The 22,670-nt window shown below is 37.9% G+C and overlaps 1 protein-coding gene and 1 non-coding gene across 2 annotated transcripts; both read right to left on the reverse strand.

Annotated features, from left to right (window-relative positions):
- Nucleotides 1-2,953: 2,953 nt before the first annotated feature.
- LOC109002109 lies at nucleotides 2,954-4,495 on the reverse strand. Its single transcript, XM_018979712.2, has one exon. The coding sequence runs from the start codon at nucleotides 4,205-4,207 to the stop codon at nucleotides 3,104-3,106; it is 1,104 nt and encodes a 367-aa protein (XP_018835257.1). The 5' UTR covers nucleotides 4,208-4,495; the 3' UTR covers nucleotides 2,954-3,103.
- Nucleotides 4,496-10,449: 5,954 nt separating this feature from the next.
- Nucleotides 10,450-10,556, reverse strand: LOC118344376. The gene has a single exon (XR_004798149.1). It is a non-coding gene; the product is annotated as a small nucleolar RNA R71 (small nucleolar RNA).
- Between the last annotated feature and the right edge of the window lie 12,114 nt (nucleotides 10,557-22,670).

The following is a 22,670-nucleotide window of genomic DNA, read 5'->3' on the forward strand; positions in this document are numbered from 1 at the left end:
AGAAAAAAGTTAGAATTAGGGCCGTTATTCGACCACATCATGCCACGCACATGGTGTATAATATGAAGGTTTTTAAATAACATTATTTTTATCTTTATCTATCTCCGTATTCATGATTCCCTCATCTACATATAAGAATGGGTTTAGGGGTGGGCTGAGGCCCTACCCCCATCCGCACCCCACCCCTCGTACCCCGGGTGGGGCTTAAATACAGCCCAAAACATATATATATATATATATATATATATACACACCCACATAGTATTAAAAAAAGATTTTGTTATCAAAACGGCATCATTTTGTTAATGATTCTTTTTTTGAAAAAATGAACAAAATTGCGTCGTTTTGGAAGGTTTTAAGTTTAAGATTTTTCCTCGAGATGGAAAATCGTGTTAATGAGTCATATTCGTGTCATATTAAAGCATGAATATTATACTATATGGATCGACATGAACATGACTTATTAAGCTTATTGTGTCAAAGTCTCAAACCTTGACATAACCCATTAACATAATGGGTTGATACAACACGACCTGTTATAAGTTAATAAAAAAATGGGTCAACATGACACGACCCATTTCAACCCATTTTATGTTACTGGGTTGAATTTATCTGTTTCAACCTGTTTTATTTTAACCTAATTCACATAATTTCACATTAAAATTAAAATCACAATATCTTCCAAAAACATAAAACTAACTACTAATTAAAAAAATCATTACTATTATTCATATGTTAACATCTAATAAAATTAAAAACAATATAATAATCCAATATCCTTAGAAGAGAAAAGGCCAACTGCAAGTAGTATGTGACATGACTTATGCAAAAGATGAAACATACACGTTCATAACAAATAGTTAACTTTTAGAAGAAATATAGAACAAGTTACCTATTAATAAAGACACAATACAACCAACCAATATCACAAAGAAACAATCCAGCCAAGTTCCAACCAACAAGACAAAGTCCAAACTTAAGTCCCAACAATTCCAAATACCAAATAAAGACACAATACAGCTAACCAATATGACAAAGTCCGAACTTAAGTCCCAACAATACCAAATACCAAAAATAAAATCCCAACAATACCAAATATTAAACATAAGTCCAAACTTACAATAAACGAAACAAACATAAATATATTGTGATAACATTAAGTTACAATCCGAATAATAATAAACACAACTAAACTTTTGATTGATTTATAGAAGGAATTGAAGCGGCCTCCCTCATTTTGACAACTTGCATGCCAGTTTTGAATATTGTTTTGCCTTGTTTCAATTTGATCGTTTTCTTCGTTTTGCATTCTCTCCCTCATTTTGACAACTTGCCGAGACATTTTCCAACAAGTCCAAGTCAATCAAATCATCGTTTTCGCCTGCTGCCTCAGACATTTGACATAACAAAACAAAGTATTCACTGAAATGAGGCTATAACAACACACACAATTTATCACAACACATCACAAAAAATTATTCAAGCAAATGCACACTTCCTCTACTTTGGTTTATTCATACAAAGTAACGTCATAGTAAGTTGTTAAAAATCACTGCATAAGCAATTATCTAACTTTTGTTAGCAATTACATATGTTTTTTTAATAGAAAATCAATAAATGACATGACACATATTAAATTGATCTACACTCCTTAAAAATAGATGCAAAAAAAGCAAATGCACTCTACAATCTTTTGGTAGCTTGATTGATGAGTAATCAATTAAAATCAAAACAGATCACCCAATAAACTATAATAGCAAAGAGAAATCAAGATTTGTAAGCGTTGCCTATATTAAATTGAAGTACTACAAAGTAAAAAAACCAAGTATTTTTTGCAAACCAGTGCCCCACCACAACGTAAAAAACCAAAAGGGATCGAAAGCCTCCCTCAGCTAATAGAGATCTTTATCATCAAATAAAGAGTGATAAATGAAAATTTTACAAAGAAAAATTAAGGAAAAAGAGAAGAAATGTAGAACTAGAACCTGGTTAAGCAGCGTCGTGAGACAGGATTGAGACTTGAGAGACACGATCGAGAGTCAAGATCAAGGGTGAGAGTCTAAGTGCTTGTTTAGGGAGTGAGATGAAATGAGAATTTTGTGAATAATAGTAAGATAATTTGTGAATAGTAGTGAGATAGTTTGAGTTGAGTATTTTTTAAGTTTTAGGAAATGAGAGAGAAAATTTGAATAAAAAATATTATAAAATTTAAAATATTGTAATAATATAGTTTTATAATATTATTTTTGTTTGGTGATTTGAAAAAGTTGGAATTGTTTTTTATTTTTTATTTGAAAGTTTGAAAAAGTTATAATAATTAGTTTGAAAATTTTGTATTTGAATTATGTTTAAAAATAAAATGGAATGAGATGAAATGAGATCATATCAAAATTTTGTGTCTCATCTAAAGCCCCATACTTGCGATGAGACATCGATGGATGAGGTTTGAGCAGAAACCCTACAACACACGAGGTAGTGGGTGGCTCAAGTGGGAACCGTACTACCATGGGTCACTGGGTGGGTCATTGGGTTATGATTTTTTGGATATGTGAATCGAGGGGAGGGACAGTTAGTGAAGACTGGAGTGAAAAGGGGAGTGACTGTGTACACGGGTGTGGGTTGGGAACTTAGGAACTTAGAGTTTTTAACGGGTCAAAACGAGTTGACCTGTTATAGACCGGTTAAATAATCGTGTCTTAACAGATCAATCTATTTTTATTCAAACCCGTTAAAACTAAACTCAAATCTGTTATTATTGTGTCGTGTAGGGTTAACAGATCGTGTCACATATTACCACCTCTATCCCTCCTCTCGTAATCAGTTCTCTCTCTCTTTCTCCTTCTTTCCTTTCTAAACTCTCTTCTCTGCTGTTATTTGCCATAGACGCTACCCTTTCTCCCTCTTGCCATGGCCGCGGTTGATAGCACTCCTAAATGGATTAAAAAGCCCAAACTTCATTCCTTACACAAACCCAAACTTCATTGATTCAATAAAACTCTCACTCAAATAACCAAACAGAGAAATTACAGACAGTATCTTTTTGTCGATGTGGTACGATGCAGCCAAAAAAAAAAACTGATAGGAGAAAGAAAATGCCAAAATATTAATTGGTCTTTTTGTCTAAGTTCTTAACAAGCTGGCCCATCTGAAATCTCCAGAACAAGAAATAAGCCAAGCCCAACCCAACCAATACAAACACCCAAACATTCTCTTCCCCACTCTCCTTCTCTGACCTCACCTCTTCTATGCCAAACACCTCCCTTCCCGAATTCCCCATTACAGCCTCCAACACATGCCCATATAACACATATACCCTGTCCTCCGCTCCCACAGCCACCGAAGTTGGAAACCGCTCCACGTCAAGGTCAACTTTGTCAAATACCACTCCCTCGCCCCAACTGTCCGAGCTCTTCAGAAACCGTAGCTTATTTTGGGACACCACCAAAACGACGCCGTCTCCTCGGATCGCGATCCCGTCGGCCAGGGTCAAATCCTCGTTCAACAAAACCTGCCTTGCCGTGCCGTTGTCCTCGTCGACCTTGAACATCTTTCCCGTATTGGATTGCACCACCAAGAGGTAACCCTTGCTGACGTAAGCGATCCCGTTCAGCCCGCAGTAGCTGAACGGTGAGTCATGGTCCACTGGGTGGGCCGTGAAGGCCCGTGATCGGGAGAATATCGACGCCTCTCCGGCGATGTTGACTTTCCAGATGTAGTTCCCGATCGAGTTGGTGACGTAGGCGTTGCCCCTGAAATCCACGGCGACGTCGTTCGCGCCCTGACGCGTTCCGGCAGTGCCTTCATCTGAGGGTAGGAGAGATAGGAAGAGGCGTTTGCGGGAGCGGAGGTCGTAGGCCGCGAGGGCGTTGAAGTGAGGCAGTGGATCCATGGCGCGGATGACGGCGAGGAGACGGTGGTTGACGGAGTCGACGGCGAGACCAAGAACAGTGACGTTTACGGGGAGGGAGGGATCGGAGATTAGGGTATCGACGACGCCGGCGTCTGACACGGCGGCAACTGTGCGGTTACGAAGGGACCCCACGAGGAAGTGCTGGGCAGATGGGTCCCACGCGAGGCCCTCTGGGTAGAGATTAGGAGATCGGAAGCTGATAGAGTGGGGCTTTCGGGCGAGGGTTAGGGACGCCGGGCCAACGAGAAGGAAGAGGAAGATGATAAGAAGGGATGGTGCGGACATATCGAGAAACATGGGCGTAGTAGCCTAGTAGGAGAGTCGAGAGTGGAATTCGTGTGATGGTGCTTTGCAAGTTGGAGGATATTTTATTTATAGAAGAGAGCTATCGATGTTTTTATTTTCTTTTGCTTGTCAAACAAACCGTGTCTGGTTTCTTGATTGCCAAGAGAGTTGTTGCTGGTAATGGTTTGAAAGAGCAATTTTTTAGGGTTGGGATTCTATTTCCGGGAACGGCTAATTGGAAGATATATGAAGAACTTTTAAGAAAATTGCAATTAAGTAACTCAATCAATTTTGTGTTAGAAAAACTAGAGATTGCCATGTGTCATACTGTTGACTTTTTAACGAGATGCTTAATTACTAGTTTTCTAAAATTCAAGTATTCATTTTAAAAAAATTGAAAATATAGATCTCAATTTGTAAAAAATTAAATCGTTATTTTATAATTAATCCATAGAAAAAAGAGTGAAACAAGAAACTTGTGAAAATCTATAATTTGACAGAGGAAAGACATAAATAAGCAAAAGGGAGAGTTGGTCTAAACAAAAAGAAAAAATCACAATAGAAAATAGATTAGAGTTAAGTTGGACATAGTGAGCATGTAGACCATCTTCTTTCCCCCCTCTTTTTCCTTCTTTATGAATTCTGTAACAGAGAGCTTGAGGGAGCATTAGAGTTTATATCATATATAATGGATTATGGTCCAAGATCAACTTTAACTGACCAGTCAACGCTAGCATAATATGACACGTGTCGTGCCACATTATTGTTGACTAGTTGATCGAACCAATGCATTACCACATTTGTCATGCAGGGGTGTCATGCTGTACAAATGTTTGTCCACGTAACACTGCTTAGGGTTAGGGGTGCTATCCATAGCCGCCCTCCCTAGAACCCATCCTTGCTTGGGCGGGTTGGCCACTTCACCTCGTTGCCTCGCTGAAAGAGTGGGTGGGTTTCCAAGGCTACCGTTATGCTATCCTGCTCAAAACTGAAGTCATCCAAATAACTACATTTGAGCTATGCATAGCATATTCCAAACAAAAACCACCACCTCAAACAAAGTTGGGTATGGAGTTTTATGTTTGGTTACTGTGAACTCTATCAGGAACAGAGTTGTGCTATCTCTTAGACTTCGGTCTGTAGAGATAAGCCGTCTGGACTAGATCATGTCAGTCACAATAGTGTACTGAGATTCTACTAACGTTTGTAATTGACTTGTTGTTTGAAGTCAAAGTTGTAAGTCCTCTTTAAATGAATGGAATGAGATCCGTTTTATCAAAAAAAAAGTCAACAATACAGTCACGCAAATTTGAACTATGTCTCATATACATACATTTTCGAGAGTTTTATGACTAGATCCGTCGTGCATTTGAACGAATGAGACCAAATGTAACAACCAGATCCTAATATTATTAAGGATTTAATATTAATAATTTTATTGAGCCTAAATTAAGTTTAATGGATCATTTTGAGTACCCATGAGCTATAATTTATTGAGGTTAACGATGTATTCCAATTAGGCTCATAGACTCAAAAGTTTATTTTAACGCCCGTTAAGGTTTAGTAGATGGTTTTAGACGATATTAATTGGTTAATATTTCTGGAAAGCTCATTTGAGATTTAGTGAATAATTCTGAATAGGCCACGGGCCCGAGGAAAAAGCCCATCCTGTGTACTTATATAACTTGTTAGCCATGCACGTTGTCATCTTCAACCAACTAGGGTTACCGTAGATTCCTCTAGTCCACATCCAGCCTTTCCACCCGGTCAAAGAAACCCCACGTCCCACATTCACCATGCCAAAGCAACGGCCAACTCCCATTCATGTCAACTGCCATAACCTTACTCCAAGTCGTGCACTGCACCTAGACGTTTTCGCTCCACCCTCTTGGTGGCCCTACATTGGTTTGTCATTCACTCTCACTTACTCGGCTCTTCCTTCTATCTCCACGTAACTCTCTCTCTCTCTCTCTCTCTCTCTCTCTCTCTCTCTCTCTCTCTCTCTCTCTCACATTTTGTGTTTTGCAACCCTAGAAAGCCACTGCCACTCCTCGTCGGAAACCACAGCCACAAACCACGTTGCACAACTGCCCACATAAGACCACTTCTCTCCTCTATGTTTGTAATTCAGTCCTTATAAATCAAGTTACGGAAATGCCCTTGCATAGTGAGTGGTCCATAGTTTTTATTGTCATATCCGAGTGATAAAACTATGATGAATTAGATGTTTAAAGGTGGAAAATATTTTATAGTTTAATCACATGATTATTTGGAGAAATAACGTAGACATCAATTATTTAACAAGTGATGATATTTTAAAGTTAAGAGAATTTTAGGTTTAGGGAATATATGTTATTGAAGTGTTTGAGGTTTATAATTAGACTATGCATGACGATTTATTAATAATTTATATGACGATACATATATTTTATAAGTAATTAGTCGCGCCTTTGAAATATTAGATTAACACTAGAAGATAAGTAGCTTGATCATAAAATTAAGATTAGCACACGTTTGCTAGCTAGATATATTATTAAAACTAATTCTTTAGAAATTAATGTTTATGTACCATGCATGTCATGATGTCTACAAACGAATCACTCATCATAATATTTGATCATGTTTAATTTCGCATATTATAGTTATGTATGTATTATGTATGTCATGCATATCACGTTGTATAAGACATGTAAGTTTTCATAAGATTAAATTTAAGATAAAGATAAGATTAATAAGATAGTCATTCAGATGCATGGTATCAATAAAATTTATGGGTGGATGTGCAAGTCACGAACCTAAGCGTGGTTCACCGTAGTATGCTAAAATACTATCAGCGATTCCTCTTGTAGTCATAGGATGTGAAGTCGGTGCACAACTTTGCACATCAAATTAAGTTTGTTAGCTAGTCAGATAAATCAAATAATTCAAGACAAGTCATACATGTCATAAGCATAAGTGTGAAATGACACGATTTGAATTTTCTTTAGCATGAAGTGTTTTATGAAAAAATTTTATGTTTATTATGTTTACATTGTTATGAGTTTCTTACTGAATTTTCGACTCATTTTAATTTTATTTCATGTTTATAACCCTCAGGTGAGGTTGATGATGGGTATGAGCATGCAAGCCCAGGCTTAAATGGAACAGTTTAATTTAGTTCTAGTTTTCGTAGATTAATTTATTTTATGATAGACATTTTACTCAGTTACTTAAAGGCTTTGATTTAATATTATTTGAGACACGATTTATTTAACAACTCTTTTATGAATTAAATATTTATTTTATTAAATTATGAAATCTCTTGTCTGGGTTTATTTATGAAAATACGTGACATCCCTAGCCCTAGGGAAGGGGGTTTTACCCAAGGTTGTGGGTCTTAGCCTTTATTGACATAATCAAATCCCACAAAATTAGCAATCACTTAATTATTAAGGAAATTTGTCATTTAATTATAATTATTTCTTTTTTAATAGTTACCATAGAAATGCTAGGTATGTATCTATATATTTTAGACGTTCTTACACTGTAATGCATATTTTTCAGAAATATAGAGTTTAATTCTTAACATTGTATCAGCCAAACAACGTTCATAAGCCTCCAACCTCAACGCCTTCCATGGCCACTCCCTCCAACCCCTTTCATTCCCCTGATCTCTCCTTCACCCATCTGATTCCCGTAGCCTCATTTTAGTCTCTGGAATACTCACTAGAGATAATTATTCCAAATGGCAAAAAGCCATGACCCGTGCACTCAATGCCAAAAAAAAATTCAGTTTTGTTGATGGTACCATTTCCCCACCCGCCACAAATTCACCAAAGTATACTCAATGAAATCAAACCAAGGACATGGTCCTTACATGGCCAAGTAAGTCCATGCCGTTTGATAAAGTGATAAAAATTACATGATAAAGCTGCTTAAGTGAATGAATTATTTAACAAAAAATGAATTAAGCACTTAATTATGTATTGATTTTTAATACTTGACTCAATGTTAAATTCTGATTAATATCCCAAATTTTATTCTGATAATTTATTTATGTTGCAGGGCATTGTGGGAAAGATATTAAAATTATATGGATATTATTGGAAGTACCTAATGCCAGCAACAAAGCACTATCGTGGCTTCACTGCGAGCTCGCATGCGGTGCTGGGCTGGAGAGGTGCTGAGCAAAACGCACAGCAGCAGACGCACGACGTGGATCGTGCAAGCAGCACTCACGCAGACGAAACGCACAGCAGCAGGGCACTCACGCTGGGGCTGGACCAAAACGCAGGAGAGGGAGGCACGAAACGCTGGAAGGCAGACTCACGCTGGAAAGCAGCTCAAAACGCAAGAGACATGCGCACGCGGAAGATGAAATGCACGAACGTGGGCGAAATGCGGGAGCCGAAACGCACTAATGGCACATGTAAAACGCAGGGATATAAAAACAAATTTTTTTTCATGCGCCGGCGCCCTTAGTTTTATTTTAGTTTTTTAGTTCTCATTTTCTTCTTCTTCCGCATGTTACTAGGAGTATATTTTTATTTTCGACTTTTATTTTCCGGCGGCTGATTCTTCATCTTCAGCATTTGGGTTTCAGCAAACATTGCTATTTCATTTTATTTTCCGTCAGTTTTTATTCTTCTCAGTTTCGAATTTCAGCATATCTGATTGATACAGTATATTTTTATTCAGTAACTTTCATTTGAAACAGTATATGATGATGTTAGATTTTAATTTTCTTGAGCATTTTGTTAATCTAGAGATGATATGCTAGATTTTTAACTTGGGATTCAATGAGTAACCCGTGACTATTTGGGATTGGATTTACTTCAATATTTAGTGCTTTTGATGATTAACTTGATGGATTATATCTCAATGTGCATCTAGAAAATATTAGAGTTCTTTGTTCTTGGTTTAGATCAATTGTAGACGTAAAGGCACAATTGATACTTGAACAAGTAACATGACTTTAATGTTTTTCTTTCACTTTCTATGATTGTTATATAATTTGTCAAGAAGTTTTATTAAAATAAAATTGTGGTTCATTGCTATATTATCCGACTATGATTTCTAGGAATGAGAAAATGGTCGAGAGAAAATAAAAAGAGAAGTAAATCCATCATCAAATTAGTGGGTGAAAATTGCATCCCAAGTGTTTGTTTAATCGTTTCTTACAAGTTTAAGTTAACTTCCATACGATTTCTTTAAATCCCTTTAATCTTAGCAATTTTAGAAAAATAGATTCTCTTTTATTTTCAGCTTTACTTATGCTTGAACGTCCCGACAATTTCACTCATAATTCATTCTACACTCCCTTAGTAAATATCCACATTTAGGTGTAAATATTGTTAGTGGTTAAGTTTAGGAATTTATTTCTCTTTACTTATTATTTTAAATTTTCGTGTCACTCCAAACGGTAATATGTGGTCTTGCGAAAATGAAATGTTTGCTAAATTCTCATTGTCCCTGTGAATTCGATCTTGGGATTTACCCTTGTATTACTTTGACAGCTTCTACGCTTGGAAGTCGAAATTAAAAGCTGATCAAGTTTTTGGCGCCGTTGCCGGGGACAACTGGTGTTTAGCAAAGCATTCTCATATTATTGAGAAGACGTTTGTAGCGTTGTGAACCTCTTCACAACTTGGGTGACATTTTTCTTAACTTTATTTTTTTCTTTATTTTATTTTTATTTTTATTTTTTTTTCTTTGTTTTGTTGTTGTTTGTCTTGCATATTCTTTTATTTTCTGTTCTTGTTTGTATGACTGGTTGGACTAGGGACCAAACTTCTCGGTTGGTTAGGACAGAATCACAAGCATATTTTACCTCAGCATCACTTTCTCTTGAGTCATCTTCTGACACTAATAGTACCATGGCTGAAAATGAGAATCATGATCGGGAAGTAGTGAATCAGAATAGGACACTTAGAGATTATTTACAACCTGTCAGAACTAGTACCCCCTCATGCATAATCCTACCTTTGAATGCAAATGTCTTTAATTTCAAGCCTGGAATGATTCCATTAATTCCACATTTTCATGGCATGGATTCCGAGAATCCGTACATTCATATCAAAGAATTTGAAGAGGTTTGTTCTACATTTATGGACCCAACATGCACTGAGGAGGTTATTAGACTAAAGTTGTTTCCATTTTCCTTGAAAGATAAGGCTAAAACATGGTTAAATGCATTAAGACCTAGATCTATAGGCACATGTCAGGAAATGCAAACTGAATTTTTGAAGAAATTTTTTCCAATACATAGGACAAATGCACTTAAAAGACAAATTATGAACTTTGCCCAAAAAGATTCTGAAACTTTTTATCAAAGTTGGGAAAGGTTCAAGGATCTTTTAAATGCTTGTCCTCATCATGGTTATGAAAATTGGCGTTTGATAAGTTTTTTTTATGAAAGTTTGACACCTAAAATGCGCCAATTTGTATAAACCATGTGTAATGGAGAATTTTTTGACAAAGAGCCTGAGGAAGCATTTGAATATTTTGATTACCTTGCTGAAAATGCTCAATCTTGGGACACGACTGATGTGCATGATAGGTCTAGGCAAATTGAGTCAGGTCATGAAAAATACACTTTAAAAGAAGATGATGATTTGTGTGCTAAGTTAACCTTGTTGTCTAGAAAAATGGAAGCTATGGAATTGAAAAAGGTAAATGAAGTGCATGCTGTCCATAAAAATTTAGAGAAGTGTGGCATATGTGAGGATCATGGGCATGCAACTAATGAGTGAACCACGATCCCCGCATTCAAAGAGGTATTGTTGGACCAATCTAATGCTGTAAATATGATACAAAAACCATATTCTGGTCCTTATTCTAATTCTTATAATCCAGGATGGAGAAACCACCCAAATTTTGGGTGGAGGAATGACCAGCAATTAGCTCCAGCAGTCTTGGCTCCAGGACCCTCTCAACTCGCAATTCAAGCACCTCCAATGCAAAAGAAGGGTCTTGAGGAGACGATGCATCAATTGTCAAACACCTTGCAGCAGTTTATGCAAGGTCAAGCAACAATCAACAATCAAAACTCTCAAGCGATAAATGACATTCGGAGCACACTTACAAAGATGACTACGGCTTGGAGCTCTCAAGAGAAAGGAAAACTTCCTGCACAACCTTAACCCAATCCACAAAGTCAGCCACCACAAGGAGCAGTTGAGAGTTCAAATGTGAGGCAAGTGAAGGCGGTCACTACTTTGAGAAATGGTAAGGTGGTGAACATTCCAGCTCAAGGTTCAGACAAGGCTGGTAAGGTCTCTAAACTTGTACTAAATGAGGCTGAAAATGGTGAGTTTGAACAAAATGAAACTGAAACTGAAAAGATTTCATGTCCTGTACCTGCTCCCTTTCCTCAAAGATTGGTTCCTCTGCACAAAGACAAACACCAATCTGAAATTTTAGAAATATTCAAAAATGTTAGGATTAATATCCATTTGTTGGATGCTATTCAACAAATTCCTGCATATGCTAAGTTTCTAAAAGATTTGTGTACAGTTAAAAGAAAATTAAATGTGCAAAAGAAAGCTTTTTTTACTGAGCAGGTCAGTGCCATAATTCAGAGTAATACCCCACCAAAATATAAAGACCCCGGTTCACCAACAATTGCTTGTGTTATAGGAAGTTCAAAAATTGGTCAAGCATTGTTAGATCTAGGTTCAAGTGTGAATTTGCTGCCTTATAATGTTTATGAGCAACTTGGTTTGGGTGAATTAAAACCAACTCCTATAATTTTACAACTAGCGGATAGGTCTATTAAAATGCCAAGAGGAGTTGTTGAGGATGTTTTGGTTCAAGTGGATAAATTCTTTTATCCCGTTGATTTTGTTGTGTTGGATGTTCACTTGACACCAAAATCTTCTTTTCAAGTACCTGTGATTCTTGGGAGACCTTTTCTTGCTACTTCAAATGTATTAATAAATTGTAGGAGTGGTGTTTTAAAGCTGAGTTTTGGGAACATGACTCTTGAACTAAATATTTTCAATATTTGTAGGCAACCTCAAGACTTGGAAGATGTACAAGAAGTGAATCTGTTGGAAAGCATCCTTGAGGAGGAGACTTATTTGGCATACCAACCCACTAACCTGCTGTTTGAGTTAGAAAATTTTTGTGAACTTCTCAATGATGACACCCCCATTGATGTTTCTCATGTTTTTAATGCAGAAAATAAATTGGAGACTAAATGGAGGCCAAAGATTGAGCAACTCCCACTGTTGACAGCAAGTTTGAAGCCTTCAGCAAATGAAGTCCCCACACTAGAGCTAAAACCATTGCCAAATGACTTGAAATATGCATTTCTGGGACCGGACAACACCTTTCCAGTGGTGATTTCAGCCCAACTCTCTCATGATCAAGAAGGCAAATTGATGGAAGTCTTAAAGCGACACAAAGGTGCCATTGGGTGGACAATAGCAGATATAAAAGGTATAAATCCTCTTGTGTGCACTCATAGGATTTACTTAGAGGAAAATGCTAAAGTTTCTAGGGAGATGCAAAGGAGATTAAATCCTACCATGAAAGAGGTGGTAAAAACAGAGATTTTAAAGTTACTTGACGTGGGAATCATCTACCCTATTGCGGACAGCAAGTGGGTAAGTCCCATTCAAGTAATTCTAAAAAAATATGGGCTTACCATTGTGAAAAATGAGAAAGATGAACTGATTCCTACTAGGATTTCTACTGGTTGGCGAATGTGTATAGATTATAGGAAGTTGAATGCCGCCACTAGGAAAGATCATTTCCCTTTGCCATTTCTTGATCAAGTGCTAGAAAAGTTGCGGGTCATGATTTCTATTGCTTTCTTGATGGATATTCTGGTTTTTACCAAATAGAAATAGCACCCGAAGATCAAGAGAAAACAACTTTTACTTGCCCGTTTGGCACTTTTGCATTTAGAAGAATGCCTTTTGGACTATGTAATGCACCGGCTACTTTTCAAAGATGTATGCTTAGTATTTTCAGTGACATGATTGAAAACTGTTTGGAAATATTCATGGATGATTTTTCAGTGTTTGGCAGTTCTTTTGATGCATGTTTGACTAACTTACAAGCTGTTTTAGCCAGGTGTGAAGAGAATCATTTGCTTCTCAATTGGGAAAAGTGTCATTTCATGGTTCAACAAGGCATAGTTCTTGGTCACATAGTCTCATCACGAGGTATTGAAGTTGATAAAGCTAAAATTGAACTTATTTCCAAGCTTCCTATACCCAAAACAGTAAAAGAAATCAGATCATTTCTTGGGCATGCTGGGTTTTATAGGCGATTTATTCAGAATTTTAGTTCTATCTCTAAACCCTTGTGTGAGTTACTTATGCATGATGTTGCTTTTGAATGGACCTCTTCTTGTCAAGATGCTTTTGATAAGCTGAAAATTTTGCTCACCACAGCCCCTATCATGCAGCCCCCTGTTTGGTCTATTCCTTTTGAGATAATGTGTGATGCTAGTGATGTAGCCATAGGAGCTGTTCTTGGACAGCGTATAAATAAGTTCCCACATGTCATTTCTTATGCAAGTAAAACTTTAAATTGAGCCCAAAGAAATTATTCTACCACAGAAAAGGAATTGCTTGCTGTAGTTTTTGCATTAGACAAGTTTCGAACTTATATTCTTGGTTCTCCTGTGGTTGTTTTCACTGACCATGCAGCGTTAAAGTACTTATTGTCAAAGAAAGATGCTAAACCACGTTTAATCCGATGGATTCTTCTTCTCCAAGAATTTGATCTTATCATCAAAGACAAGAAGGGTGCTGAAAACGTAGTTACCGACCACTTGTCTCGGCTTACATTTGCTGAAAATGATCACACTATCCCTATCATTGACTCTTTTCCTGATGAACAATTAATGTCAGTTGAAAATTTGCCTTGGTTTGCTGACATAGTTAATTTTTTGGTGACAGGACAAACTCCACCCCATTGGAGTGCTCAAGACATACGGAAATTCAAGCATGAGGTAAAGTCATTCTTTTATGACGATCCTTACTTGTTTAAATATTGTTCTGACCAAATCATAAGGAAATGTGTGCCTGATCATGAGATACAAGCTGTTCTTTCTTTTTGTCATAATGAGGCTTGTGGGGGGCATTTTTCTGCAAATAAAACTGTTGTAAAAATTTTACAAAGTGGGTTTTATTGGCCACATATGTTTAAGGATGCGTATAATTTTTGCAAAACTTGTGAGCCATGTCAAAAACTAGGCACAGTCACTAAGAGAAATATGATGCCTTTACAACCCATTTTGGTCATTGAGATTTTTGATTGTTGGGGGATTGATTTTATGGGACCATTTCCATCTTCTTTTGGTTATTTGTATATTCTCGTGGCTGTTGATTATGTTTCTAATTGGGTTGAAGCTATTCCATGTAAAACAAATGACCATAAGATCGTGCTTAAGTTTTTGAAAGAAAACATTTTTGCTAGATTTGGCATGCCTAAAGCTATCATTAGTGATAATAGAACGCATTTTTGCAACAAACCATTTGCCGCCCTCATGAAAAAATATGGTATACACCATAAAATTTCCACTCCATATCACCCGCAAACGAATGGGCAAGCTGAATTAGTTAATAGGGAACTTAAGCACATCTTAGAAAAAACAGTCAACCCCAACAGAAAAGATTGGTCTTTAAGGCTTATTGATGAGCTTTGGGCTTATAGGACAGCCTTTAAAACCTCTCTTAACATGTCACCTTATCGCTTGGTCTATGGAAAGGCATGTCACCTTCCAGTTGAGCTTGAACATAAGGCATATTGGGCTGTTAAACAATTTAATTTTTCTATTGACCATGCTGGTTCTGTGAGAAAATTTCAGATTTCAGAATTGGATGAGCTTAGGCGAGATGCATATGACAATTCTAAATTGTCAAAGGAACGCATGAAGGTATTACATGACAAGCACATCCAAAGAAAGAGTTTTGAGCCCAATGAGCAAGTCTTACTTTACAATTCCCGCCTCAATCTATTTCCAGGCAAATTAAGATCAAGGTGGAGTGGGCCTTATGTAGTTAAGACTGTGTTTTCATATGGAGTTGTTGAGATTACTAATCCTCAAAGTGGAAACACTTTCAAAGTTAATGGCCAACGACTTAAACATTTTTTGCCATGGGAACAACGCGTGGGTCTATCACCTTAAACGAGAGTTATCCTCTTTGCACCAAAATGCCACCTCCATCCATGAATACTACAACCAAATTAAACATCTCTTGGATGAACTTAGTCACCTCCAAAAATGCAGTGATCTAAAAGAATTTCAACAACAAGCAAAGAATGAACGAGTGTACCAGTTTTTACTCAGCCTCAATGATTCATTCTCTCAACTGAGAACCCAGATTTTGGCACTGGAACCCCTTGCCCCCATCACCAAACTTTTTTCTATTCTGTTTCAGGAGGAGCAACAGAGACTTCTTCAAATTCGTAATTCTCCATCAGACCTGCAAAGCTTCGTCGCCCACTCCAATGGCTCCAAAAAACCACCATTCATATGCTCGGAATGTGGCCGGAACGGCCACACGTAAAACCCAAGCCTAGGCAAGTTCTCGCCAAAGGAGCATTACGGCGCCGTTTTCAGGTAAGGCTCTTTAAGCCTTTGTTTTCCTTTCTTTTTCTTTTCCTCCGACGGTTTCTTCCACTCTCCCTCTCTGATTTTCAGTTTTTGCTTGTTCCGAATCTCACTCCCACTTTTTCATCAACTTCTCAACCGCATCTATGTTTTCTTCACTTTAAAAAAAAAAAAAAATCACTCTCATCAGACTCTCTCCCTCTCCCCCACATTAGTTTCTCACCCTCATGGACCCAGACCTTAAGGCAACGCCACTGACGCAAACCACTAAGCACTGAAGCCCAGCCTCCTACCAACCAGCCGCCTCCCAACACCTCACCAGACCACCACTGGAAGCCACCAGTCGTGCCTAGCTGCAACAAGATGGGACAGCCCCCACAGCCTAGCCCCTCCGTGTCCTCAAACGAAAACCAACCAACGGCATGCTCCTCCACGCCAACAACCCCATTTCCGTCGTTAGACCACCAGCCACGCTGCGACATCGTGAGCCACTGCCCAGCCCCTCAAGAAAACTGCTACCACCTGTCCCCTGCCATAAACGGCAACATCTCCCCCATCTGGCAGAACAACAACTCCGAATGGAAGCCATTGTGTCGAGATCACGCCGCTTGACAGAAACCGCAAGCCCACAACCTAAACCTCTGCCCTTCACCACCACGCTGTCACCATGAGACGCCCCTGTAGACTACTAACCACCACGGTTAACACCACCATGAGCTGCATTCCTTTCGGTAAACACCCAAAGAAAACCACCCCTATTTTCCATACTCAAAACAGAGCAACAAGCATGGACGTGATACTCCGCTCGACAACCACGCAGCCAACCTCCACAGTAGACCTCAGCTCAGCCACTAGTGAGCCCCTTGCTGCCTCCCATTCGGTGAGTTTCCTCTCTTCTCACGCCGTGTTCTCTCCTTCTCTCTCAGAGTCGCTCTCTCTTGCTCTCTCTCTCTCTCTCTCTCTCTCTCAACGCGTGACGCCCAGCCCGCCAGAGTTTGCATCTCAGCCGCCCAGTCCCGTCGCGATTCCTTCTCTCCCAGTGAGCTTAGTGCTGTCATGGTTATGTTCTGTATTTTCAGTAGTTTATTTTTGTAACATACTCACCAAAGCATCCATGCCTTATATGCATTTTTTTCCAAAATATCCCTAGTTATACGTTGGGCTTGGTTTTTAATTTACTATGTGAAGGCTTGGTTTTAAGAATAAAATATTATTACAGAAGATAATTAGGGCTTTAAAGTATAATGCTTTTATTATATTATATAGTATTAAATTTTATAGTCTAATTTCAATAGTAAATAAGTTAGAATTTAATATCTTGGTCGAAGATATTATGTCGATATTGATGATTTTGAGAAGTGATGGTATTTTTTTTAGGATTAAGAGAATTTTAGACATTTAGGAAAAATAAGTTATTTTAGTATTTCAGGTATAGGAATCGAAATACTTGTTCGATTGAAATTTATGGGAGTTACGTGACAATTTTATAGGTGGCGATTGATTGTCGTTCAGTACTGCTATGGAGAATTTCTGATAAGCTAAGAAGTTCAGGTAAATGGAATTCCTATACTAGACTTTGCATAAAAATAAAATGGACTGAGATTGATTTTTGAAAAATATGCATGTTTTGTTATGAAAAGAAATTTGAAACGACCTCAGTTATTTGTTATGCATTACTCATGAAATTCTGTATAAGAATAAAGTATTTTTCTGATATAACTGGTGTAGACATGAGCTTATTTTTGACATTCTGTTATTGAACTGAGAAAAATGAATGAATATGAAAATTTGATAAATTTGCATGTGACATGAAGATGTTCTAAATCTGTTTTGGAAAATGCGAAATGATCTGAATTTCAATACTTTGTTTTGATATGATGTGGCATCTGAAAAATCTTTGGCATGACTTTCAAATTCTGTTTTGACTCTGATTCTGATTTTGTTTTGCTCTAATATGTGGTCCTATCATGGGATATAATAGTGACATTTGACCCTGTCACGAGATATAATAGTGACCTCTAACCCTACCACGGGATATAATTGTGGTCTCCGCTCTGAGTGCAATCGTTTTTATAACATGGTGATTTATGTTCTGTTTGGCTTTCCGCAGAATGCCCAACTTTACCGCGAGGGTTAAACATGGCCTATGTTCTGATATGATATGATAAGACGAAGATATTCAGTCATGTTGTGCCAAATGAGTCTTTGAATATGAAAAATTAGTTTTTGAATATGAAATATTTGAAAAGTCACTCTGAATTTCTGATAATATGTATTTTTGAAATTTGCATATTGAAATTTAAATGTTTTGTTTCTGCATTTTGAACTCTGTGAAAATGTTCATATTTACATACTAGCATATGTTTTCTACTTACTAAGTTATTGATAACTCACCCCTTATCTTCAAACATTTTTTCAGATGATTTTGAATAGTTCAGCTAAAGATCAGGATTATGGAGTATCGATGAGATTATTATTTAAGCATAGTGGATTACTCATAGAAGATTTCTTAGAATTGACGGATTTTATTAAGAGATTTTGTAGTATTCTTATGACTTTATATTTTGGAGTCTGTAAATATGTTGATGAATTGTGAGTTTTAAGTTACAGAGAGTAACTCTTCGATCCCTACGAGATCTAGGCGTTACAGATATCCTCCTGCGCCCCTGGCCGTGAACCCCACACGAAGTCTCCGCCCTCCCTTCTCAGCAAACCACCTCCTAGTCTACTGCCGATGGCTCACCAGGCCTCTTCCTCCACCACGAGCTCGCCAGTACCTAGTCTCACTCCCGATCTCTACCAAAAATTTTTGGATTTGCTTAGCCCACCTAACCCTTCCGCAAATTTCGTGGGTAACGTCTCTTACACTCTCTCTTCTACTCAAGGCCGAACATGGATCATTAATAGTGGAGATAGCCACCACATGTGCCATGATCAGACCATTTTCTCTAAACTCTCATCTCCATCCCATGCACCGAATGTATGCTTACCCATAGGTGTTTTTCTTATTAAAGAGTTCGACACAATTCATTTGGCCGAATCCCTCACTTTGTCTAATGTCTATTTTGTCCCCTCATTTCATTTCAATTTAATTTCTGGACCCCAACTCACCTATAATAATAATTGTCTTGTCTTTTTTTCCTCTACTCATTGTTTTTTTTTTCAGGACCCACAGTTGACAAAGCTAATTGGAGCGGGTGAGCTTTGCAATGGACTTTATGTGTATCGGCCTCAACCCGTCACAGCTATTTCTACACAGACTCTTGCTAATAAGATCCTATGGCACCAATGCCTAGGTCATCCTTCTCGTTTAAATATTCCGAATCTTTTCAATAATAGTCCTTGTATTATTTCTGATTACGATATTTGTGCTCGTTCGAAACATACTAAACTTTCTTTTCCTTCGAATGCTAATAAAAATATTTTTGATTTTAATCGTATTTTTTGTGATATATAGGGTGGTTAACATATTTTTTCAATTTGTCGTGCTCATTATTTTCTTACCATTGTGGATGATTTTCCTCACTCCACTTAGATCTATCTCATGTGACATAAATCTGAAGCATATACTTATCTCATACATTTTTTGCATTTATCCAGAATCAGTTCAATACCATGGTTAAAATTATAAGAAATTATCTTCATGACTACAGGATCAATCATGAACGTACCTGCATTGAGACTCCGCAACAAAATGGTGTTGCGGAGCGCAAACACTGGCACCTCCTGAATGTCACTCGTAGTCTCCAATTTCAAGCACATTTACCCTTAAAACTTTGGAGTGAATGTATTCTCACCGCCACTTATCTTATTAACCACACCCCAAGTCGTATTCTTCAAAATAAGTCCCCTTTTGAACTTCTCTTCAATACCTCACCAAGTTACGCTCATTTGCGTGTATTTGGATGTCTTTGTTACATTCAAACCCTCTATATTTTTCGCGACAAATTCTCACCTCGTGCCTCAAAATACTTCTTCCTTGGGAATCCTGGTCAACATAAAGCTTACAAGCTTTACAGCCTGGAAACCCAAGCTACCTTTTATTCTCGTGATGTTACTTTTCAAGAACAAATATTCTCATTCCAAACCGCTTATTCTCCTCCAGATCCATCACTACCCATTATTCCTCTCCCCATCCCTGAACCCATAACTCCTCCTTCCGCCTCCACTCCTATTCCCGACCCATCACCACCCCCACCATCTCCTATCTCCATTCGTCCTAGACGCACCACCACTCAACATGCATATCTTCAGGATTATGTCGGTCCGACCATACATACGGAGTCCACTGCATCCTCATTAGCTGCATCAGCTTCAGGTAATGCTCATCATTTATCTGCTTTTCCATCTTATTCTCATTTTTCTCCTTCTCATCTTACTTTTTTAACTGCTCTCACCACATCTGTTGATCCTTCTTGTTACTCCATCGCCATTCTCATTGGCGCAAGGCCATGACTGCTGAGATCCGAGCCTTAGAGGATAATGCCATTTCGACTCTTGAACCTCTTCCTTCTGGTAAGAAACTCATTGGATGTAAATGGGTTTTCAAAACTAAACTCAAAGCCGACGGATCCGTCAAGAGGTACAAAGCTCGATTAGTTGCTAAAGATTACACCCAGGTTGAAAGTCTTGACTACCATGAAACATTTCCTTTGGTTGCCAAAATAACCACTGTCTACTGCTTACTGGCAGTCGTTGCCACCAAAAATTGGGTCATCCAACAACGTGATGTCAACAATGCTTTTCTACACGGAGATCTTGATGAAGAGGTCTATATGATCCCACCACCAGGATATTGCCCTAAGGGGGAGACTCGTGTGTGTTGGCTCCAGAAATCTCTATATGGCCTCAAACAAGTCTCCCGCAACTGGTTTTTTAAACTAACCACTGTGCTTCTTGATGTAGGTTTTAATCAATCTCAGGTAGACCACTCTTTCATGGGAACTAAGGTGGGCCTAATCTTAAAGATATTTTACAAGTTCTAGATGGGCCAATTACAAGAATTGATACAATCCACTTAGGACGAGTTTAGCAAGAGCCCAACATTAAAGATGGACTTAAAGGATGAAGATTCAGTTTTGATTCATTTGATAAGCTATGGAATGGGCAACAACATGACTTAAATGCTTTGGGCACTTGAATGCTTTCAACTTGTTTAATTCATTTAAATGACTTATTTTATTAGTTTAGAATAATTGAGTTTATTTTGAGAATGACTTAAGAAGGGCCGATTCAAGGGCATGTTAGGAAATTTATTATTTTCTTATGAACTAGGATTTTTGGGAAGACCTTGTATTTTGGCTAAGGACTTATTTAGAAAGTTATTTTATAGGAACTAGGGTTTCAAGAGGTTACTGTAGCCGAGTTACTGTAGTGTGTACTGTAGCCGCGGCACTGTTCACTCAGGATTTTTTTGGAAGATGAAGCATTATTTTGGTTAGGGTTTTAATTAGGTTTTAGTTTAAATACGCTTTGTTGCCTCATGTTAAGGAGTTTTATGAAATTTGATGAATTTATTCATTGTGAGTTGAGTTCTACTCTTCTTGTTCTTAATTGAACTTTTGAATTTATCAAAGGTAAAACACAACATTTGTGACGTTCCTTCTTTGTAATCTGGGTTCTTAAGACGGGTTCTTCAACGAGTCTAGATTTTAATATAATCTAGGTTCTTGAAATGAGTTCTCATCGGGTTTAGGTTCTCCATCCATTGACTTGATTTTGACTTTCTTGAAGAGTTTTCAAATTGATTGTGGGTTTAAGGGATTTCATTCCCGTGGGTTCATATCACTCTCTATTCACTCTTATCACTCACACCAGCATCACTATTGTCCTCGTTTATGTTGATGACATCTTAGTTGATGGCAATGATATTTCTCAGATCGATATTTTCAAGAGCATTCTCTCTACATACTTCAAAACAAAGGATCTCGGCTCCCTCAAATATTTCCTTAGAATTGACGTTGCTAGCTCTCATAAATGCATCTTCCTCAACCAACGCAAGTACACACTTGATATCCTGACTGATAGTGGTCAACTTGGTGCTCGGACTTCTCACTTTCACATGGAACAAAATTTGAAGCCTCATAGACCGTGATGGCTCTCTCCTTACCGACCCTGGCTCCTATCGACTAATGGTTGGATGTCTCATCTACCTGACTATAACACGTCCTGATATTGTTCTTGCAGTGAATATTCTCATCCAGTTCATGCATGCTCCTTGAGATCCACACATACAAGCTGCCATTCGCGTTCTTCATTATCTCAAAGGCAGTCCAGGTCAAGGCATTTTTTTCTCATCATCTAGCAATTTGCATGTTACCGCTTGCACAAACTCAGATTGAGCCAACTGCCCCACTACTCGAAGATCCACCACAGGGTTTTTCATTCAACTCGGCACGAGCACCATTTCTTGGCAAACAAAAAAATAGAAGACAGTGGCACATTCCTCTGCTGAAGCCGAATATCGCACCATGGCAGTCACTACTTGCGAACTCACCTGGCTGAAATAGCTCCTCACATTTCTTGGTGTCTCTCATTCTGAGTCTATCAGTCTTTATTATGACAACCAATCCGCTCTACACATCGCTCACAATTCTGTCTTTCACGAGCGCACCAAACATATTGAGATTGATTGTCACATTGTTCGTGATAAAATTCGGGCAGGCCTCCTTACAGCCATTCACACCTCTTCTCATGAGCAAGTCGCGGACATCTTCACCAAAGTCTTGGGACATGAACTTTTCCAACACTTTCTACGCAAGTTGGGCATTATGGATCTCTATGCACCAACTTAAGGGGGAGTATTGACAGAATCAAATCCCACAAAATTAGCAATCTCTTAATTATTTAGGAAATTTGTCATTTAATTGAAATTATTTACTTTTTAATAGTTATCATAGAAAGGCTAGGTATGTATCTATATAT

Source organism: Juglans regia, chromosome 13 (genome assembly GCF_001411555.2).
Source record: "Juglans regia cultivar Chandler chromosome 13, Walnut 2.0, whole genome shotgun sequence".
Classification (NCBI taxonomy): Eukaryota; Viridiplantae; Streptophyta; class Magnoliopsida; order Fagales; family Juglandaceae; genus Juglans; species Juglans regia.